The sequence below is a fragment of the Pseudochaenichthys georgianus genome, chromosome 7 (assembly GCF_902827115.2).
Source record: "Pseudochaenichthys georgianus chromosome 7, fPseGeo1.2, whole genome shotgun sequence".
In the NCBI taxonomy this organism is placed as follows: Eukaryota; Metazoa; Chordata; class Actinopteri; order Perciformes; family Channichthyidae; genus Pseudochaenichthys; species Pseudochaenichthys georgianus.
In genome coordinates, this window is record NC_047509.1 from 31232692 (window position 1) to 31251045 (window position 18354).

Consider the following 18354-nt stretch of genomic DNA (forward strand, 5'->3'; position numbering starts at 1 on the left):
GAAAGTGGCACTGTACTGATGGTGATTTTATTTTGGAATTCTTAGCGTGCACTTCCTGTCCTGAGAGTGGAGGTGTCCTGTGAGTGGAGGTCTGCACCGGAACTGTCCTGAGAGTGGAGGTCTGCAGGCAGACCCCTCTCGATTTTTTCCGGCTGTGTATTTTCAAATTCTAGTGCACTCGAGCTGGTTTCTCCAAAATTACCTACCCAAGCTGTGGTACAAATTTTGTATTTTCCCCATTCAGTAGCTGAGTCATTCTACAGAAAAGGTGGAATCTGGGTGATACAAATCTGCTGAAATATATTCCTTCTAAACATATCTAAAACCTGTTAAATAGCAATAACTAACTCTTAACTTGATGAATCCACAACAATTAGAGCTTAAAGTATTTTTTATTATTTGTACACATTATACAAAGCTTATTTATATAGGAACGACACTGGGGTTACGTGTTACCAGGAAGAAGAGTAACACCAGTGACGGTAACAATAGAAAACACTACAATTTTAACAAAATGGCTGCCATGTGTCAGACCAAATATGGCTTCAGTCAATATCAAAATCGTTTAACTCTTCAATACAATACATTTTCCCATTCAAATATTCACCCCTAGGGCTATGACATGAGTAACACTAATGACAGACTTGAAAGTAAAATGTGAAGATAAAATGACACCTTTTAACAAACAAAGTAAGAAGTATCTGACTTTCCTTATGTCTTTGTCCACTGCACTGCCTCAAATGATCTCTTGTTACAGGAGGCACTTCAGACACAGTAGCCTACATTACTTCAAAAATAAAAGCGTTTTGTGTAGCAGTAACACCAATGACGTAATTTTGGGTGACTGACATTTATTGGATATTATTAATAATAAGCGTTTTTTTACCATTTCAGTGTTGTATTTAATGTATGTAATGTTATGTAAATAATGAGATTTATTTATTGAAAAAAAAACATTTTAAATGAAAACTACAGGCTCCATTTCCATGTATGATCAAAGTGACAAGGCCCTTGAACTTGGCATTTTAAATAAATTGCAATTTATGTATAAAACCATTTTTAAAACATGTTTATTTAGTACCATTGCAAAGACAATCTCTATTTATTCAACATATAATAAATGTGAGTATTAGGTCAACGTCATGTATTTTGGTGTCTGCAAAAGTAAGTGACAGTACTTCCACCTTTTCTGTAGAATGACCCAGCTGTATGGCATCTTGAATGAATCAGACAGATTTATGTTTAGGTCTTATTAACTGGCACCTCTCTGTCCTGCAGACCGAGCTTCCCTGCAGGCTGCCAGCTGTGTTGAGAAAATGCAGGAAATGATCCTGGACCTGCTATCCAGAGTGTGTGGGGCCCAGGCTGGAGCTGCGCGAGGGGGACCACAGCGGTTTGGCCGCCTGCTGGGCAGACTGACGGAGCTACGGACCCTCCGTCACAACTACCTCCTCCTGACGAGACAGCAGCTCAGACAATGACTGGGAGGACATGGTGGAAATAGTGAAAAACAGCAACACAATTGCTGTAAGAGCTGGGCAATTTTACAAAAACATTTGCGAAATTCCAAGGTTTTATCTGATATTGATAAGCCTGTATTGGATTATATGGCCTCAACAACAAATCTTTGACCATTTTCTCAGTGGACAATAGTCCAGCTTTCATTGAATAGAAGAAAGCTTTTGATGGGACTGAGATGTTTGCAGACTGCTAATTTGTTTGGACAAATATATTTTATAGGTACTTTTATAACTGGTGTATGCAGCTTACATGTAATTGTTATTCACTATGCTGTTGTAAAATAAAACCAAAAGTTTGAGTGAAACCCGGGACTAAATGGACAATACTTTCTCCAGACCTGTTGGCTCTTTCAAACATTATAATCAAAAGGTAAGACAAAAAAATGTATACTGAAGTATGTCAGAAAATTGAATTGCTGTCGGGAAAAATAAATGAAGTCATTGTGTATTATGTTAATAAATATGCAAAAACGTAATAGCATAGTTTTTCAAAAAACATGTCAAAAGGCGCATTCACACCGGAGTACTTTTCCCGTTTAGTTCCGTTACCCTTGTGTCGCGTTCACACCAAAAAGAGTACTTAGTGCCGGGAACTTTTACCCCCATGTTTAGTGCCTGCTTGAGAGGTGGTACCAAAAAAGTACCCATTTCTATTCTTTCACACACAGTGACGTCACGAGCTACCCACAATGCAACGCGCGCCATATATATATATATATATATAAATACGCCATTTTCTTGGAGGTGCTAATATCCTGGAGGTGCTAATATAAACAGCTAGCTAAAGTAGCCAGGCAGAGCGCACAAGGTTTTTTTTTCTGAATGAACTACCGAAGAAATCGCTGCATGTCTTCGGATTACATCTCTGGACTTGAGGGGTGTGCTCTAGGTCGTTACCAGCGTAAACTAGAGCTGTGTGGGTTGTCGGATTGCCCTTACAAGACTGCCTGCAGATGTATGGAAAAACGAACCTTGAAAGTGGTCTTCGTCGATTTTGGCTGCATCTACGTCTAATTTCTGGAAACACCAGGTGAATACCCCACTTGTCACAATAATATTATCATGCTATTGCATATATGTGGTATTTTAGAGTTGACTAGATATTGATTAAGGCAATAGACTATGATATTCTGCTTGCACCTCGCGTGAAATGGCGGATACCGGAAGTACGGTGTCGCACTCGGCCCAATACCCGTATGTGTGTGTGAAAGAATGGGCTGGGCGGATTGCAAACCACACCCTGTAAAACTCTGAAAAGTGTTTTGAACCCGCATTGTATTTGCTGGCATTAGCATTATTAGCATTAGCAAAGTGCACTAACGGATAGAGAATAACTTAAGGCAACACAACAAAAACATGGGAGCGGTGGAGTGGTGAGGAAGTGTCGGCGTTCTGGCGATTTACGGCCCGTCCACACTACAGCGTCGACAACTCCAATCTGCCCATTCACTTTGAATGGGGTGACGTCACGTTGCCTCGCTTTTTCGCCGAACTGGATTGTGGGTAGCATAGCGGTCCGTCAGCCAGCGCCAGCCAATCAAATCCCGTTTCTGAAAATCTGACAGTTCAAGCCTAGCCAATCAAACCGCGTCTAAGCTGGGAGAGATATCCCGCCGTTCATTTCTATATTTAAAAAAAAGTTGGAGGAGAAACTAATTATCGCTGTAGCAAATCACCCGGTTTTGTATGACCAGACCCTCTTCACCTACCGGGATACAAACCGGAGGAACCAGGCATGGAGGGAGGTGGCAGAGACAGTGGGTGAAACTGGTAGGTTTTCGCCTGTTTGGGGAGTTTATATATATATATTGCTCCCATAAAATCCCCGGGGTTTTTTGCTTTGTATGTCGGGGGCGGGAGATTCATGTGATTGGTTGTTGGTCGTGTTGCTTGAATAAAATCCCCAAGCTACAGACACGCCCAGCTCCAAGCTTTTTTTGAAGCTGTAGTGTGGACGCTCCGTTACGGCCGGGGACTTCGGGTGGCAGTAGTACGCCGTGAAGTTGTTTGCCCTGGGGTACTTAGTGCCCCGGAGTTGCCCCGAGTAAATCGCCAGAACGCCGACACCTCCTCATCACTCCACCGCTCCCATGTTTTTTTTTGTGTTGCCATAAGTTATTCTCTCTCCGTTGGTGCGCGGGGCTAATGCTAATAATGCTAATGCCAGCAAATACAATGGCGGCTTCAAAAAACATTTCAGAGTTTTACGGGGTGTGGTTTGCAATTCGCCCAGCCAATCAGAACTGGGGCACTTTTTTCCCCCAGGAGAGTACCACCCTGAAAAAAAAAAAACTGCCCTGAACCAAGTGAACTTTTTGTTGTGAACGCAACAGGCACTGGCACTAACGGAACTAAAGGGGAAAGTACGGGTGAAAGTACTCCGGTGTGAATGCGGCTATTGTGTAGTTTGTGAAAACATTTCAAAAACTAAATCGTATAGAATGGCAAAAATATCAGTCATTTAAAAAAATGTAATAAATAAGTCATGGGATAGTAGGCTACGTATAATAATTATATAATAGCTTTTGTCTAGACATGTCTTTCTTTCAAAACAATTAAATGTATAGGTATTTTTATAACTGAGCTAACTTGCAGTTACAGTACTGTTTGAGGTTTCTGTGTGAATCATTGTTTGTAAAGTATTTAAATATCTAACAAGTGATTATAATTGAATAATGAAAGAGTGTGAACTGATCCCGCATTTGTTTTTGTTTTTAAATAATAAAAAGACTGCAGTTAAGTATCCCAAAAGGTTTTAATAGAGCATTTATTTCCCAAATATGGAAATACTGTTTTAGACAACATATTTGGTGAGCAGGTAAAATACGCAGGTAGTACTACAAGCTTATAAGGTGTATCTTTCCATTTGATCAAATGGGACTCTGGACAATAAATATAATCTTCTGGGGGTCAGTGGTGAATGATGACGGGGGTGTTGAGTAAAATCACCGTTAACATCAAACCAAACATGATTTAATCTGTTAAAATGTTGACTGCATTTCTTTAAAAACCTCACTCACTTTAAATAAGATTTAATTCTCAAAGTTCACCAATATATCTTTATTTCTATAATTCTGTCATCCATAAATAAATAATTTCTCTGTATCAAAAAAGAGAATTCAGATATAAAGAACAATGGCTCATTGTGTTGTATGCTCTCAATGTACACACAAACACAGCACAATGAAATGACGTAAAGACGAGCGAAGCACACTGCAGCACGTCAGGAATTATTCATCTCCGAAAATATACGCAGCCTCGCTTTGCCCCTGTGGCTTGATTGAAATACGCATTTTAAAAACAGCAACATTAAATTAAATCGGGCCTGATAAAACACATACATATGTACACGACGTGTGCCTTAATAATATACAAGTGTCTTTGTAAAAGATTAAAATGTAAAAAGCTATTGTATAAAAGATGGCAGTGATCCATTCATACGTCTTCTATAAATATGTCAAATCTCTTTTCCTGACAATTTGATTCCTTGGCAGTAGCATCATATAAAATAGAGGGGAATTATTTTACATTTGATCCACAATACATCTAGGTGGAGTAAGCAGATACCTCGATACGTCCCTGAACAGGGTTTAATGCTTACTGACGCAGCAACGCAGGACCTAAAGGGAACTTCATCCCCCCCAACAGGAAGGCAAACACCACCGCTGTGTGTGTGTGTGTGTGTGTGTGTGTGTGTGTGTGTGTGTGTGTGTGTGTGTGTGTGTGTGTGTGTGTGTGTGTGTGTGTCACACACTAGTGGTTTGGTACGACAGTCCAGGACTCTGTGCTGTGGCGACCTCTTCAGATCGCAGTGTGAATACAGATTCCACTCGAGTAGGCCCACCTGCTGCTTTAAGACCAAGGGGAGATGCATAGTGTCTGACTGGGCTCTCAGGGCTCAGCGCGCCCCCTACAGGTAGTTGGAGGCCACGAAGCCGTGGCTGTGGCTGACCCGGCTCTGGTGGATCATGGCGCGGTCGTACGCCACCTGGACAGACTTGCGGATGCTGGTTTTGCGGCCCTCCATTATCCGCAGCTTGTCCGCTGTGTCGTCCACACCCAGGGGTGTCACTTTGTCACGTTGCAGCCACTGCCTATAGGACCAGAGACACAGGTTGATGATGTCACTGCTTTGGACCCATTGCATGCTGATCCTTGTGTTTAATATAAAGATGTACAGAAAAACTATACAGATATTCATTATTTTTAAATAAGATAAAATTCAGGCCACAAAAAAGCAAATGGAATAAAATGATGAAACAATTATTGAATAATAATAAATGTATTTTTCTTATTAAACTGTATAGGCTTATAATGTGATAACAAATTAAATTAGATCTAAGAAACAGATTGGTCTTTGTTAAAAAAAACAAAACCAAGGATTTTATTTTCCTACAAAAACTTATTATGTAGGGATATATATATATTTGTAAATGAGATATTATATATAACGTTTGGGTCTGTTGAAACTTCAGTCAATTTGTATTAATTTTACTCAGAAGAGTCTTGTTTCGATTCTAAAGACCTACTTTTATTAATCGTTACGCTATGGGTTTTCAAAACAAGTGCCATGCAAGTTAAACGTGTACATTATTGTTGAAATGATATGGAAAAGCACATAGTGTAGTTTTTTTTCTGATGTAGAGGGTATAGGATGCAACTTAGGCATTATGAGGTTTGATAATTTGCTGGGTATTTAACTGTAACAATTTGAATTCTAATTTCATAACACCCAAGGTTTAGAACCACCTTTTTCATTACTTCACATGATGGTTAATGACATTGACCTGCCAATATCCAATAAAACATGTAAATACAATTAATACAAATCTAGTATTCTTTTTAAGAGCAGCAGCAGCCTGGCTAGCCGTCAGTGTGTCAGGAGGAGCTCTGCAGTAAACGTGTCCGTTCGACCCTCACCATGTCCGCTTGTTGTCAAAGAACAGCACCAGGTACAGCCTCTCGTTGGCTTCCTCCTGCCTCTGCTCTCCCAGACAGAGGACTTCTTTGGGGGGGACAGGGATGGGCACCCCGTTGTGCAGCATGCCCTCCTCGGGCATCTCTGGGTCGATGATCTGGAACCGACACATAGTCAGTCTCACAAGAAATGTAAGTCTGTTTAGCACTGCACTCACACAGCCATTCTCTTCCTATTTCAGTTTCTACATCGGTTTAAATCACCATCAAGCTCACTTATATAAATGTTGCAAAAGGGGCATACAGTATTTAAGAGCTAGACTTAATAGTGATATTAAGGAGAGCAGTATGTCAAAAAAGTAGCATGCCATAAAATAAGTCAAATTATTATATGTGATAGAAAAAAACAACGTTAATGCTTGCATTAAATCCTGAATCTCAACGCGGTATTTTTTTTTATTAATGCAAATCAATCACAATACCAATTTTGGATTTACCATAAATTGCATGGAAGTGAAAAGGCAAAGAAAGCAAAGGAACTGGTTCAGTCTTTGTGCACTGACTGGAGACCACTGGACATCCATAAGGAAACATTTGTGACAAGAAGGTCATACTATAGTAAATAAAAATGCGTAATATATCCTAAAAAGTCATATTAATGTATGAAAAAAGTTATTAAAAAAGTAATAGTTGCGGGCCGCCTGGTATTGGTAGAGCTGGCGGCCTTTTTTCCTGCCTGTCATCCCCTCTATAACTCTGTTTCCATTCTGTCTCTACAATAAAGGCAAACAATCTAAACAAGTGATAGTCTTATGTAGGGGTGTAACGGTTCACAGAAGTCACGGTTCGGTTCGTACCTCGGTTTGGAGGTCACGGTTCGGTACAACAACAAAAAAGCAAAAAAAAGTCCCAAATGCATAATTCCAGGTTTGTTGTTATTTATGTTTGAACAGTAGTGCAAGTTTCAGTTTCAAAATAAAGAACTCTGACATTTTGAATAATTAACTGTATTAAACAGTTAAAAACAAACTATACACAGTACACTCAGATGGCCATATTATCTATAATGGCTGATGTCAAACAAAAAGGTTTCATCAAGCTGTAAAACTAAAAAGGATGTCTTGAAAATATTACATCATAAATAATAAGAAAGTGTTTCAAGAGCGCAAAGTCGTTTAAAAACATATGCCAAAAGCTTCCGTTATTTATTTTTGGTCTCTCTGCTCTCATATCTATTGGCTTCTTAAAAACAGCGGGGATCAGCTGTTGAACTGCTGTGGCTCCGGTGATTGGCAAATCTGGGTGATGCCTTCTGATATGATTTAGCATGTTTGGTGTGTTCCCATTAGCATACCGCACCGCTGTAGAACAACGCCGACACACCGTCCTCGTCCGATCCACCACTCGCACACCTCATCGTTATTGTAGTCCACAGGGAACCCGAAATGTTCCCACACAGCTGAAGAAGCAGGTGGGTTCTAGCTCCTGTGTGTTATCTGAACTCACCATACTAACTTTTCTTCTTCTTGTATTTAGTTCGTTTTGTTGCGTTTCTTCTTGTTCTTCATTTGTTGTTTCAGGGCGGCTGGCAAACAGCTTTTAGGCGCAATACCGCCCCCTGGATTATATATAGTGTAGTGGATACTGCCCTGAATTACTTTTTTCCCACTCGTAAAAAAAAAGGCGTATTCGCCGTGTGACTGCATGTGCCGAACCGTGACGAATACGGATACCGTTACACCCCTAGTCTTATGTCATAAACAGTCATAGTAGTATAAGGATTTACCAGAGCAGGGTAGGAGGGGTACCCCCGACACTTGGCCCACACCAGATCCAGAGGCTCCAGCTCCGTCCCATCATCGGACACCTGGCTGCTGTTCCCTGCAGCAGCAACATATATTTATTAAAAAGAAGAACATTTACGGGACACATGTCATTTCTTTTGAGGCCAAAGTGTTTGGTTTTGATGTTTTGTTAGCAAAATGGAGGGACAAAAGGGTGACATACAATCTTATACACCAGGGAAAAACATACCAGTGTAGTCTGTGTCTCCATTGACTATATCCAGAAAGGGAACTTTGGAAAGAGCTGGTTTCCCGAGGCTCCGTTTGGGTGGAGAGCAGCTGTAACATGGCACATCGTACTGTTATTGTATTTTAATCATTACCATCACCACACAGCCACTGACAGCAGATATGTCACGTCTTACATTTCTTTGAGCAGGACTGGACAAGGGCTGTACTCAGAGTCGGACCCGCCGTCTTTGTGCTTGTTGAAGCCGTTTGTTAGTCCTGAAAGCAAATGAGAAAAATCTCAGAAAACCAGGAGGTAAAAACAGTTACGGGCACATCCAAGCGCAGCAATCTTGAATCTCATATCAGTAGCAAGGAAAACAACACAGCATTACCGTCATATACAAGAAGAATACAGCACACTATAAACACAGATAAGTGTAAGGGTAGAGGGAACTTTTGTTTTGATGATTTGGTAAACTTAAATGAACAGAAACGAGTTCCTGTTCTGTGATTAGGTAACAAGAGGATGCAAACCTGATGTGATGAACAAAACATTTAAATGGCTAAAATACAAGTTACAGACTGCTTCTTTATCTTTTTAACGAGTGACGACAGGCCTGTTTTTAAAGCAAACATGTAGCTACATTTAGCTTTACTTAGAAGGGAAACTGTAGCATCTGCAACGTACATTTCATTCATTACTTCACCCTCAGATATTATAGGACATCACTGGTAGCAAACAATACATACAAGAGTTTCTAACACAGCGATGTGTTACCAATGTAACAAAGTAAAGCCTCTCACCCCGTTCCAGTGTATGGTTTGGCGTCTTCTCTAGCTCACTATCTGAGCCCATGTTTCGACTGGGGGTCCGTTGTTCATTGAGGGTGGGGGGTCCGGGGCTTTTCTGTGGGGTCTTGGATGGAGTGGACAAAGGTGTGGAGGCTGGGGTACTGGCTGTGGAGTTGGGGGCTGTAGGGGCGTCCTGCGGCCCCTTCCCGTTCAGCAGAGGATTGTCTCTCTCTCTGAACAGCTTCGCTCCATTTTTTGCCTTCTTGAACAATACAGAGGTTCGTCGGCCGACCCCCCCAGTGGTGGGCCGCGGGGGGGAGCTGAGCTCAGGCAGGCCATTGACCACCGCCTGTCCTTCGCTGTGCAAAATGGGTGGGGGCGACGCCGGCCGCTCCTGTGCTTTCGTGCAATTCAAGTTCTCTGTGGTGCCGCCTGAGGGCTCACATTCCATCTTGAGGCGTTTGCAGGCCCAGTTGGAGGGCTGGTGCTCCCCTGTGATTGGCCGCAGGGTGGGAGGCCCCAGATGTGCGTCTCCGCAGCGTGGAGGCGGAGCCGGCCCCGTTGGCTCCAGTTTTGGGGGAGAAGTGGATTTGACGTCTTCTAGAAGATAAGGAAGAAAGAAAAATCAACTCAAATTTCACTCAGCGTTCATTTCAAATGAATGTCCATTTAGTATGTAGTGTGATGTGGTGGTGTAGTTTGCACATGGTGTCACTTCATAATGGGTTACACTTTCATTCTAACAGTCTAACCAGAGCCCAAAGGGAGTTGGGGCTTTCTGTAGATATGGACGAGCTTATCAAGACGAGTGAATATTAACTTTGCTCTCACAACTGAACACCAGCAACATGGTAACATGGCAGTATTTAATGACTGACACAAATCACAGGTGTTCTGCCCACCTCCTCTACGGCAGCAAGAGACTGTTTGACTGGAGCAGTCTGGAGTCAGAAGTGGGATGACATGGCATGACTGTACGTGGCCAATGGAGAGTGGTGAGTCCATGAGAGTGAAGTATAGAAGGTGCAGACATAGAGTGCACTGGGAGAGAGGAGTTGTGAGGCAGCCATGGCTAACGAGACTCTGTGGGCCCCTACTTACTAGACTGGAGACAGTGGGGTGGTTGGGGTTGGTGCGTGGGGGGGACCCTGGCTCAATTACCTGAGGACAATGTTCTGTTAGCTCATGTTTACAACTGGTCTCATAAAAAAAAAAGAGAAAAAGAAAAAGAAAAAAAAGAGGCTTTAAAAATGTTCATGCATTGGCAATGTTCATACTGTTGATGTGCTTTTCATCACCCACCTTTGTCCGAAGACGAAAGGCTGTTGTCTGCCTTGGCATCTTTGTCGTCATCTTCCTCCTCATCCTCGTCCTCATCGTCTTCCTTCAGATGACCGTTGAGGAGGCTGTGGCGGGAGGGTTGGCCCTGCCTGTGGCGGATGTTGTTGATCTCCCGACGGAGCAGGCGGATGCGTCGGGTTCGGGCACCGCTGCATCGCATGGAGGAGACAAAGTCCATCTTTTCTAGCAGCTCCTTCAGCTGCTCCTCCACGGTCATGTGAAGCCGGTTGTCTGGGTCCAACACACTGTCAACTGCACACAACAGGACACAAACATGAGTTTAACACTGGTAGTGTGCTAAAGAGCAAATCATTTGAAAACAAGAAATCTATTATCTCTGATGAACCAACTCACTACTGCAATAAAAGGTACTTCTACATCACTTTTCAGTTTGTCAAAGCTAGGTAAACTGTCTAAAGACACAGTATATTGTGAATTCTTCATTGGCACATTTAAACCTGCCAGTACAAAATGTATATTATGATTATACATGTTTAAATAATTACATATCAGTAAATTGAAGAAGATTGATACAAGACCACAGATCCCAAACATATTCTATGTGGAAACAGTTTTTAGAAAAAGAAGACCCAGTTAAATATACAACCTCCTGCAATCTTGTCAAAAAAAAAGTTTAAATTGTATACCATATCTGAAACTGAATCCAAGCTGAATTGAATTCTGATCCCATTAAATCAACTTTGTGTTTTGTTGCATTATTGTTGAAAATAAATATTTGTCTTAAATGCACTGGACTAGACCTTACATCCATGTATGTATCATATCATGTGAGAGGAATACAGTATATACAGACCCCTATCAAAAGAACAAATGGTGTTCACATCTCATGTGTATTTCCAGCACTGTGACTCACCATCCTCCCAGGTGCAGCTGTAAAAGTCTCGTTTCTGCGGCAACTCTAGGAGGTGCATGCCGGTGTTCAGGTCCAGGCCGGTGTTGGTGGCTTGGCGCTGGGCGTGGCGCAGTACGGCTCCCCCTAAGTCTCTGAGACGTAGCCCAACCCGATGGAAAACGGTGTCCTTCCCGTTGTAGAGGAGGCAGTTGGACACCATCAAGTTGAAGTCGGTCTCCAGGTCAGACACTGAGCGGTAGGCGTGACTCTCAAGCTTAGAGCGCATGGTGGAAAAGTCCATGGGCTGGCTGATGAACTCCGGGTAGTCTGGGACCTGAGGGGAGACATAACTCCAGTTACTGAGAGGAATGGACACGTATTGGTAGGAACAAATACAAATGAGTTCAAGTGTAAATAATAGGACAGGTGGAAAAGGCATCCTTGATCCAGGAAGTGAAAGTCCCATTCACCCCCACCCCTACAAATGTCACATAACTTACAGGTGCAGTGCTTTGGCAGCTTTGATGGGCAAGAAACTCACCCAGTAAAATTGTCAATATAAAAGATAAAGAACTATATTATAAAATATCTGGTTCTGGCTAAGAAGATTGACTATACTTTGCCTAAAAGTGGAAAAAGGTAAATGGCTTTCTACAAGGTATCATTTCATAACCATGAATTAAATGATTCATGTGCACCTCGAATGGAACTAAAGAGTATGCCGTTGAGATAACTGATTTACAATGTGTGGCTTAAATCTGTTCACTTTAAATATCTGGGTTAAATCTGGGTGAATACGGCAACTATGACGACGCGTTTCTTTCTAATTTGCCTGAATGAAGGTAAGATTTACAGAGGGGAAAGAACATACACCTATAGGGTCTTAACATTATCTACGATATTGAAAGGTTTCTCTGATAAGTAAGACGGAGCATGTAAATTAAATGAAAAATGTCATTCCATGTCACAACTCTATACATCCCGTTTGCATACATCTGTACATTGGCAATTGGTGTTGAAGCCGTGTAATGTCTGACCTCTTTGATGTTCACTGGCTCTGCAAAGATCTCGGCTGTGTCCTTCTCCTGTAGTTGGTCCAGAGTGGAGCGGAGCAGCATCAACATTGGGGTCAACTGCATCTGAAGAGCTTCTTGGTGAACTTTGACCTGCAGTTGCGAGGGGATAAGCATTCGACGTCACCATATGTGAAAGTTGAAACAAGTTTTATATAGACTGCCTAAATGCTAAAGGGAAGGGATGCAGTGTGGGGCGATACTTGTGAAGGAAACTAGCTAATTGTTTTTTGTAAGAGACAGTACATTATCTATTTCTACAAAGATGTCCAAAGCAGACCAGAATATCAAGTTGTGTTTACATCTGGTAACATTTCAACATCCAAAGACCACTGGAGGTCCAGTACATCATCTGTATAATTGACTGCTTATAAAATAAAAAATATATTTGTTTCCTGATGCTTGTAAATAGGTAACAGATACATTAACAAACATAACAATGAAATACAGTTATGGCGCATTTCCACTGCAGCGGGTAGCTCGCTTTCAGCGTGCCAAGCCGTGCGGGGCCCGTTTTTGGTTGCGTTTCCACTTGGCCTAGACTAGTACCGGCTAGCGGGTCCTAATTCACAGTTTTTCTGGCCCCATAAAATCGTGGTTCTAGGGCCAGGAACAACCAGGCTGAGTCGGGCTGAGTATGCTAAACTAGAGAGAGAATCGCTGGCAAGGGGGCTACAACTACAACAAGATGAACATATTTGACCGTGATTTAATTGTAATACACGTTTCAAAATGATGCCGAAGTAACAACATACTGATACCGGTTAGTAAAAACCATGAATTAATGCTTTGACAAGTCTGCAGACAGACGGCAGGCGAAGAACCCTTTTAAAATGCGTGTTTTCTAAATGGAGCTTGGATAAGCTAACGTTATATATGCTCCGACCGTCCACAGACTCTGTCACTACCCGATCCGTCCCGCTGCCCGATCGGTACTGCGCATGTGCGAGATGGTCCGCCATATTGGACAACTCCGGACGGCAACCCAAGATGGACACTTGACACAGTGGCTTTTAGCAAAGCTCAAAAAGAAAAACCGAGAGAGATGAGTTATTGTTAATACAACGTGACTTCACTATTATTAAACAACTCTTTTTATTGGGTTCTTTTATTTGGGGTTAAGTACATTGTCAGAATAAGTGAGGAATGAATTTAACTTCTGTTAGACAGCCATATGCCATACATGTTTGCACACATTCACAGTAAATAATAAATAAATATTCAGTATGATAGCTGTCTAACAGAAGTTAAATCCATTTCTCACTTATTCTGACAATGTACTTAACCCCAAATAAAAGAACCCAATAAAAAGAGTTGTTAAATAATAGTGAAGTCACGTTGTAATAACAATAACTCATCTCACTCGGTTTTTCTTTTTGAGCTTTGCTAAAAGCCACTGTGTCAAGTGTCCATCTTGGGTTGCCGTCCGGACTTCCGGACCATCTCGCACATGCGCAGTACCGATCGGGCAGGGGGACGGATCGGGTAGTGACAGACTCCACACTCACAACAACGGCCTATACAGACATAAATAAACCAGTGACTGTATTCGCCATGACACAGGCAGTCTGTGGTTTGTACTTGTTTAACTTGTGTCTAGTTTCTGAACAGATATGAAGAGCTGTGAGCTCTGAGTGCTAAGAGCTAACGGCTGTGTTGTTTTTCTGGGGCTCTCATTGAAGATGACGTCACGGCTCCGCCTACACTGCGTTACTATAGTAACTACCCCAGTTCCTAAACTGTAATGGAAGCGCAGCATTAAAGTGAGCCGGGCCTAATAAGGCCTAACCAAACCGAGTGAGGCCGAGCGAGGCCTGCAGTGGAAACACGCCATTAGGTGCCTGTGAGTGTTTGATATTCATATGTCACCTGTTCCCGTTTGAGTTTCTCCCTCTTTCGGATGAGCTCCACCAACAGCCTGGCTTTTTCAAGATCATGCCGCAGCTTCTGCCAGTACCTCAGTGCTTCTCTGGCAGCAGAAACCTTCTCATCCACCTCGGGCTACCAAGTACACAAATAACATTTATTATTTTCAGCTCTGTTGTATAGTGACTGTATCAGCGATGTAACTAAGAGCATTCAATGCATTTTGGAAATAGTTGGGTTATAAAAATGTGAAGCAACACAAATCACCAATTATGGTTGTTATCAGTAAAGTACAGAAAATGTCACAGAGTGTAGAACAGTGTGCGACCCTGACCTGTTCAGTAATCCTTTGGGATTGGACATTAGAGTGCATACACCGAATCAGCGGCACACCGTTCCTGGACTGACGTTTCAGCAGCCAGTAGTTATGCAGCCTATGGGTGAACTGGTTTTTCCTTTGAAAGAGAATTCCTTTACAGATGATATTCAGCCTGTACAAAAGAGATGGATGCAAGGGGTCTTACTTTCAACAAGACAGACAACAGATTATGCATCTCCAAAGAAACATTTGTATTTGTGTATTTAAATTAGCAAGCAGAACAAAAAAACATTTCATTTTAGTTGACCAACAGACAACATGTTGTTGTATTAAAAAAGAAATCCAACCTGCTTGTGGGTATCTGAGGCACTGTGGCTTGTGGTGATGAACTTTGTTGCGCTACTGCCTCTGCGCCCTTCTTCCCTTTCTTTTTGTCATTCTTGGCACCATCTTCCGACTTCCTGCCTTTTTTCGGTGTAACAGGGCCATCTGTGTAGGCACTCCGTCCTCTACTGGCCCTCCCCCTGCTGCCCACCACTCTTCCTTCACTCTCCTCATCTGAGACGGCCTCTTGTCCAGGAGGTGAATGGGCCACACAGAACGCAGTCTTCTTAACAGAAAACGTTGTCCCGTGAACGTTTGTCTCTCGCACAGGATCGATCTTCATAAACAGGCCAGCGCGCTGAGCACATGTGACGTGAAACGCAGTGTAACAGTTGGCCTTGTGGCACTGAATGGATGCACCGCGGCCCTTCTGTTTGCACAGGTAGCATGTCAGTTTCCAGCGTGCCGGGGGGATGTTACTAACCCCTTCTATTGGTTCTAGAAAAACGGTGTTGGCAAAGCACACTTCAGGGATCCAGATGGCACAGACCACATGAGCCCAGCGTCCGTCACTTGTTTGCTTGAATGCACCACCACGGTTCGGGCATAGAACACAGTCAACAGGTTTCTGAGGGGACTGGAGGCAGCAGCGGCAGAGCCACTGGCCCTCAGGGATGTAGGGAACACCGTAACACTCCTGGTGCACAGCCAGGTTGCAGGAGTCACAGAAAAGGATAACATTGCTGTTGAGGCACTCATCATCCAGGCACACGCAGCAGAAGGCATCGTCGTCAATAGCACTCTGGGAGGGCGCCCGGCTGCGGGCTTCCCGGTACGCCTCCTCCTCTAGTCGGTCAACAAGCAGCTCAAAAGTGTCCGGTTTGACAGCTGAGTATCCCGCCGACGTCCGGCCGGCATTGACCATCTCCAGCCAGGCGGTGTCCTCGTCGTCCATGTCATATTGTGCCTCAGCTTCCTGATCTTCAGCTGAGCGCTCAATGTAGCGGTAATATGCGGCAGGTAGAGGAGGAGCCTCGACCGGTTTGAAGGTTTCTAGCACATGAAACTTAGGTTCAGGGAGAGTCATGTGCTGATGGTGTGATGCATTTAACTTTTCCGGTGTTTGGGGATGAGAATTGGTACAGTGGTTTTTGGAAGGCGATTTGACAGGACATTTGGAGTCTTTCCTGCGTCCTCGGGGTGTGGGGGGTTTGCGGACACTGCTAGTGGGAGATGATGACTGCTCACTGTTCTCCTTGTTGCTGTTACACTCACTTATGTCCTGAGCCATCATCTCATCATCAGTAATGACCTCGAGAGGCTCCAGAATAGAAATGCGGTGAAGCCTACCATCTAGTTCCACCTCTACTACCTTTTGGGCCTGGGTGTAAGAAAGGGTTTCTCTGCTCGGAGATGCCTTGAGGCTGTAAGGGGATGGAGATCGCTGGCGGGCACCCCCACGCCCGCCAACCGTCCCATTGGACTTCCTGACATCAGCCCCACTTCCTGCGGCCACCTGGCCTTTACGACGTGGCTTCCTCATAGGCCACCAATCACAATTTACCTCCTGTAGGTTTAAAAGCAGAAATAATAATATGAGAAAACATTATTGTCAGTCTGTTAATAATAATAATAATAGACATAACATATTCTGAACAACATTAAGCATTTCATGATGAATTGTAGATTATTATGTCATAATAATTGTGAAGCAAACTTGTATTCTTATCTAGTTAGACTTATTGAACAGCTTTAATCCCCCTTGTGTTCCTAATATATTTACAGAAATAAGCAATATCTAATGCCATTGCCACAACGATGGTATGAAACTGAAATATTAACAGCTTTCATGCCTTCTTGACATATTAAGTCATTCAAAACATCCCTGTCATAGCTTGAATGTTGCTGCACAGTGTTATTAGGCAGGGCTGGTGTAAACATTCCTTCACACACCTCAACTCGCACAACTCTTTACTCACTCAATCCAAGTGGCTACATTAATAGATCGATGCATTGACAGCTGAACACTGTCAAACGTTTCACTGACAGTAAACACATGGCAAACACAAATATGATATGTAGATCATTCTTGACTTTATCTCATAAACTGTTGGCAACTACTATCAGGGCTAGGCACAACGCAATAAGCGCATCCAATCAGCTTTGAGGAAGAATTGACTGATCCTCGTCTGAGCCAATCAGCTTTAAGAATACTGCGGTCTCAACAGATCAGTGTCCTTATTTCGAGCGTAAAATGTCAGCCATATTTACAGTTTAAAAACACTATAAAAAGCTCTTCTTTAGATTCATTTAAACTACATATTTGGAATGCAGATGCAGTGCTTTGTATTGTCAAGTCGGGATGAAAAAGGAACATCATTGTGACAGTATTTCCGTACGTTAATCTGGTAAAAAAAAAAAGTGCCGAGAGAAGTAGTAAACGATATCAGCTAGCTAACCTGCTAACTTTAAAAGATTGGCATAACTAAAATTATCTGCCTCGTTATATTTTGACAGTCAAGGCGCATAACAACTTAAACCGTTGCAAGGTTAAAAGGGGATTAACCGTTTTAAGCTACTCTTTAATAAATAAACAGTGCGTAGCAAACTTAAACCATCTTACCTATTATGGCAACTGACTGACACAGGTAGCTCGACAGCCGGCGGTCTGAAGCCGCTTCTACAGTAATGGTTGACCAGCCAGCCGCCTTACTTGCTGTACTCTCGAAGCTACTAGCTACCGTTAGCCAGCTACAGTTTACTGGCAGCGCCGGTGAATATAGCTATTTTATACCGCCTCCGTTTCTTCACAAGACGGTGTTTGGGAGTCAATTCCAAAGGCTTACTGAGAACACGAGCGGCACATTTGCATTGATAACATGAATAACAGCGTTTTGTCGACTTAATTTTGTGAGAAGGAGAGATTGTAGCCCCCTTCGGCTAGCTGGCTAGCTATTTGGGATCCTGAGTATGTACACCGACATTAGCAAGAATAAAATCATAGGACTTCCGGGTAAATGTTTCAAAATAAAGTCCTTATTGGCACATTAAGTGTTTGAATGTTTCACGATTAGAACAACTCTTAATTACACTTATTTGTTCCCTCCTGCCAGCATATCCTTACCCCAGTATATTATTGGAATAGAGTCAAAATAAATGAATGTTGTTGTCAAAACATTTATTGAAATGTGGCAGAAGTTGGAAGAGCAGTATGGTAGTATAGGCACTCCGGGTCTGCGTAATGCAGAGATACTTCCCCCATTGTTTTTATTATACATGTGGTTGTTGTAATTTACTTTAAATCACTCGTATAATGCACTCATGTTTTAATTGT

General features: G+C 42.6%; 2 protein-coding genes across 2 annotated transcripts in view; one reads left to right on the plus strand and one right to left on the minus strand.

Annotated features, from left to right (window-relative positions):
• nr1h5 (nuclear receptor subfamily 1, group H, member 5) overlaps positions 1-4153 on the plus strand; it is a 29632-nt gene extending 25479 nt beyond the window's left edge. The window contains exon 11 of the mRNA XM_034086146.2: positions 1279-4153. Coding sequence (XP_033942037.1) covers positions 1279-1481 — 203 coding nt within the window. The 3' untranslated portion in view covers positions 1482-4153. The remainder of the gene's footprint in view (positions 1-1278) is intronic.
• Positions 4154-4256: 103 nt separating this feature from the next.
• On the minus strand, positions 4257-17987 carry brpf3b (bromodomain and PHD finger containing, 3b). Its single transcript, XM_034087198.2, has 13 exons — positions 17644-17987; positions 15044-16587; positions 14712-14868; positions 14381-14512; positions 12476-12604; positions 11460-11772; positions 10547-10837; positions 9257-9844; positions 8647-8728; positions 8472-8560; positions 8224-8318; positions 6441-6595; positions 4257-5614 (listed from the first exon to the last, which is right to left on the minus strand). Exons 2-13 carry the CDS (start codon positions 16561-16563, stop codon positions 5431-5433), a joined length of 3735 nt encoding a protein of 1244 aa, XP_033943089.1. The 5' UTR covers positions 16564-16587; positions 17644-17987; the 3' UTR covers positions 4257-5430.
• Positions 17988-18354: the final 367 nt, after the last annotated feature.

Bases quoted from the DNA above. Each gene is read 5' to 3' on its own strand.
- brpf3b (XM_034087198.2), bottom strand. From the start codon at position 16,563: ATGAGGAAGCCACGTCGTAAAGGCCAGGTGGCCGCAGGAAGTGGGGCT. The intron at 12,605-14,380 runs GTGACATATGAA...TCGCAACTGCAG, and splicing joins AGAAACTCAAACGGGAACAG to GTCAAAGTTCACCAAGAAGC. The intron at 8,561-8,646 runs GTAAGACGTGAC...GCCATGTTACAG, and splicing joins CCAGTCCTGCTCAAAGAAAT to CTGCTCTCCACCCAAACGGA.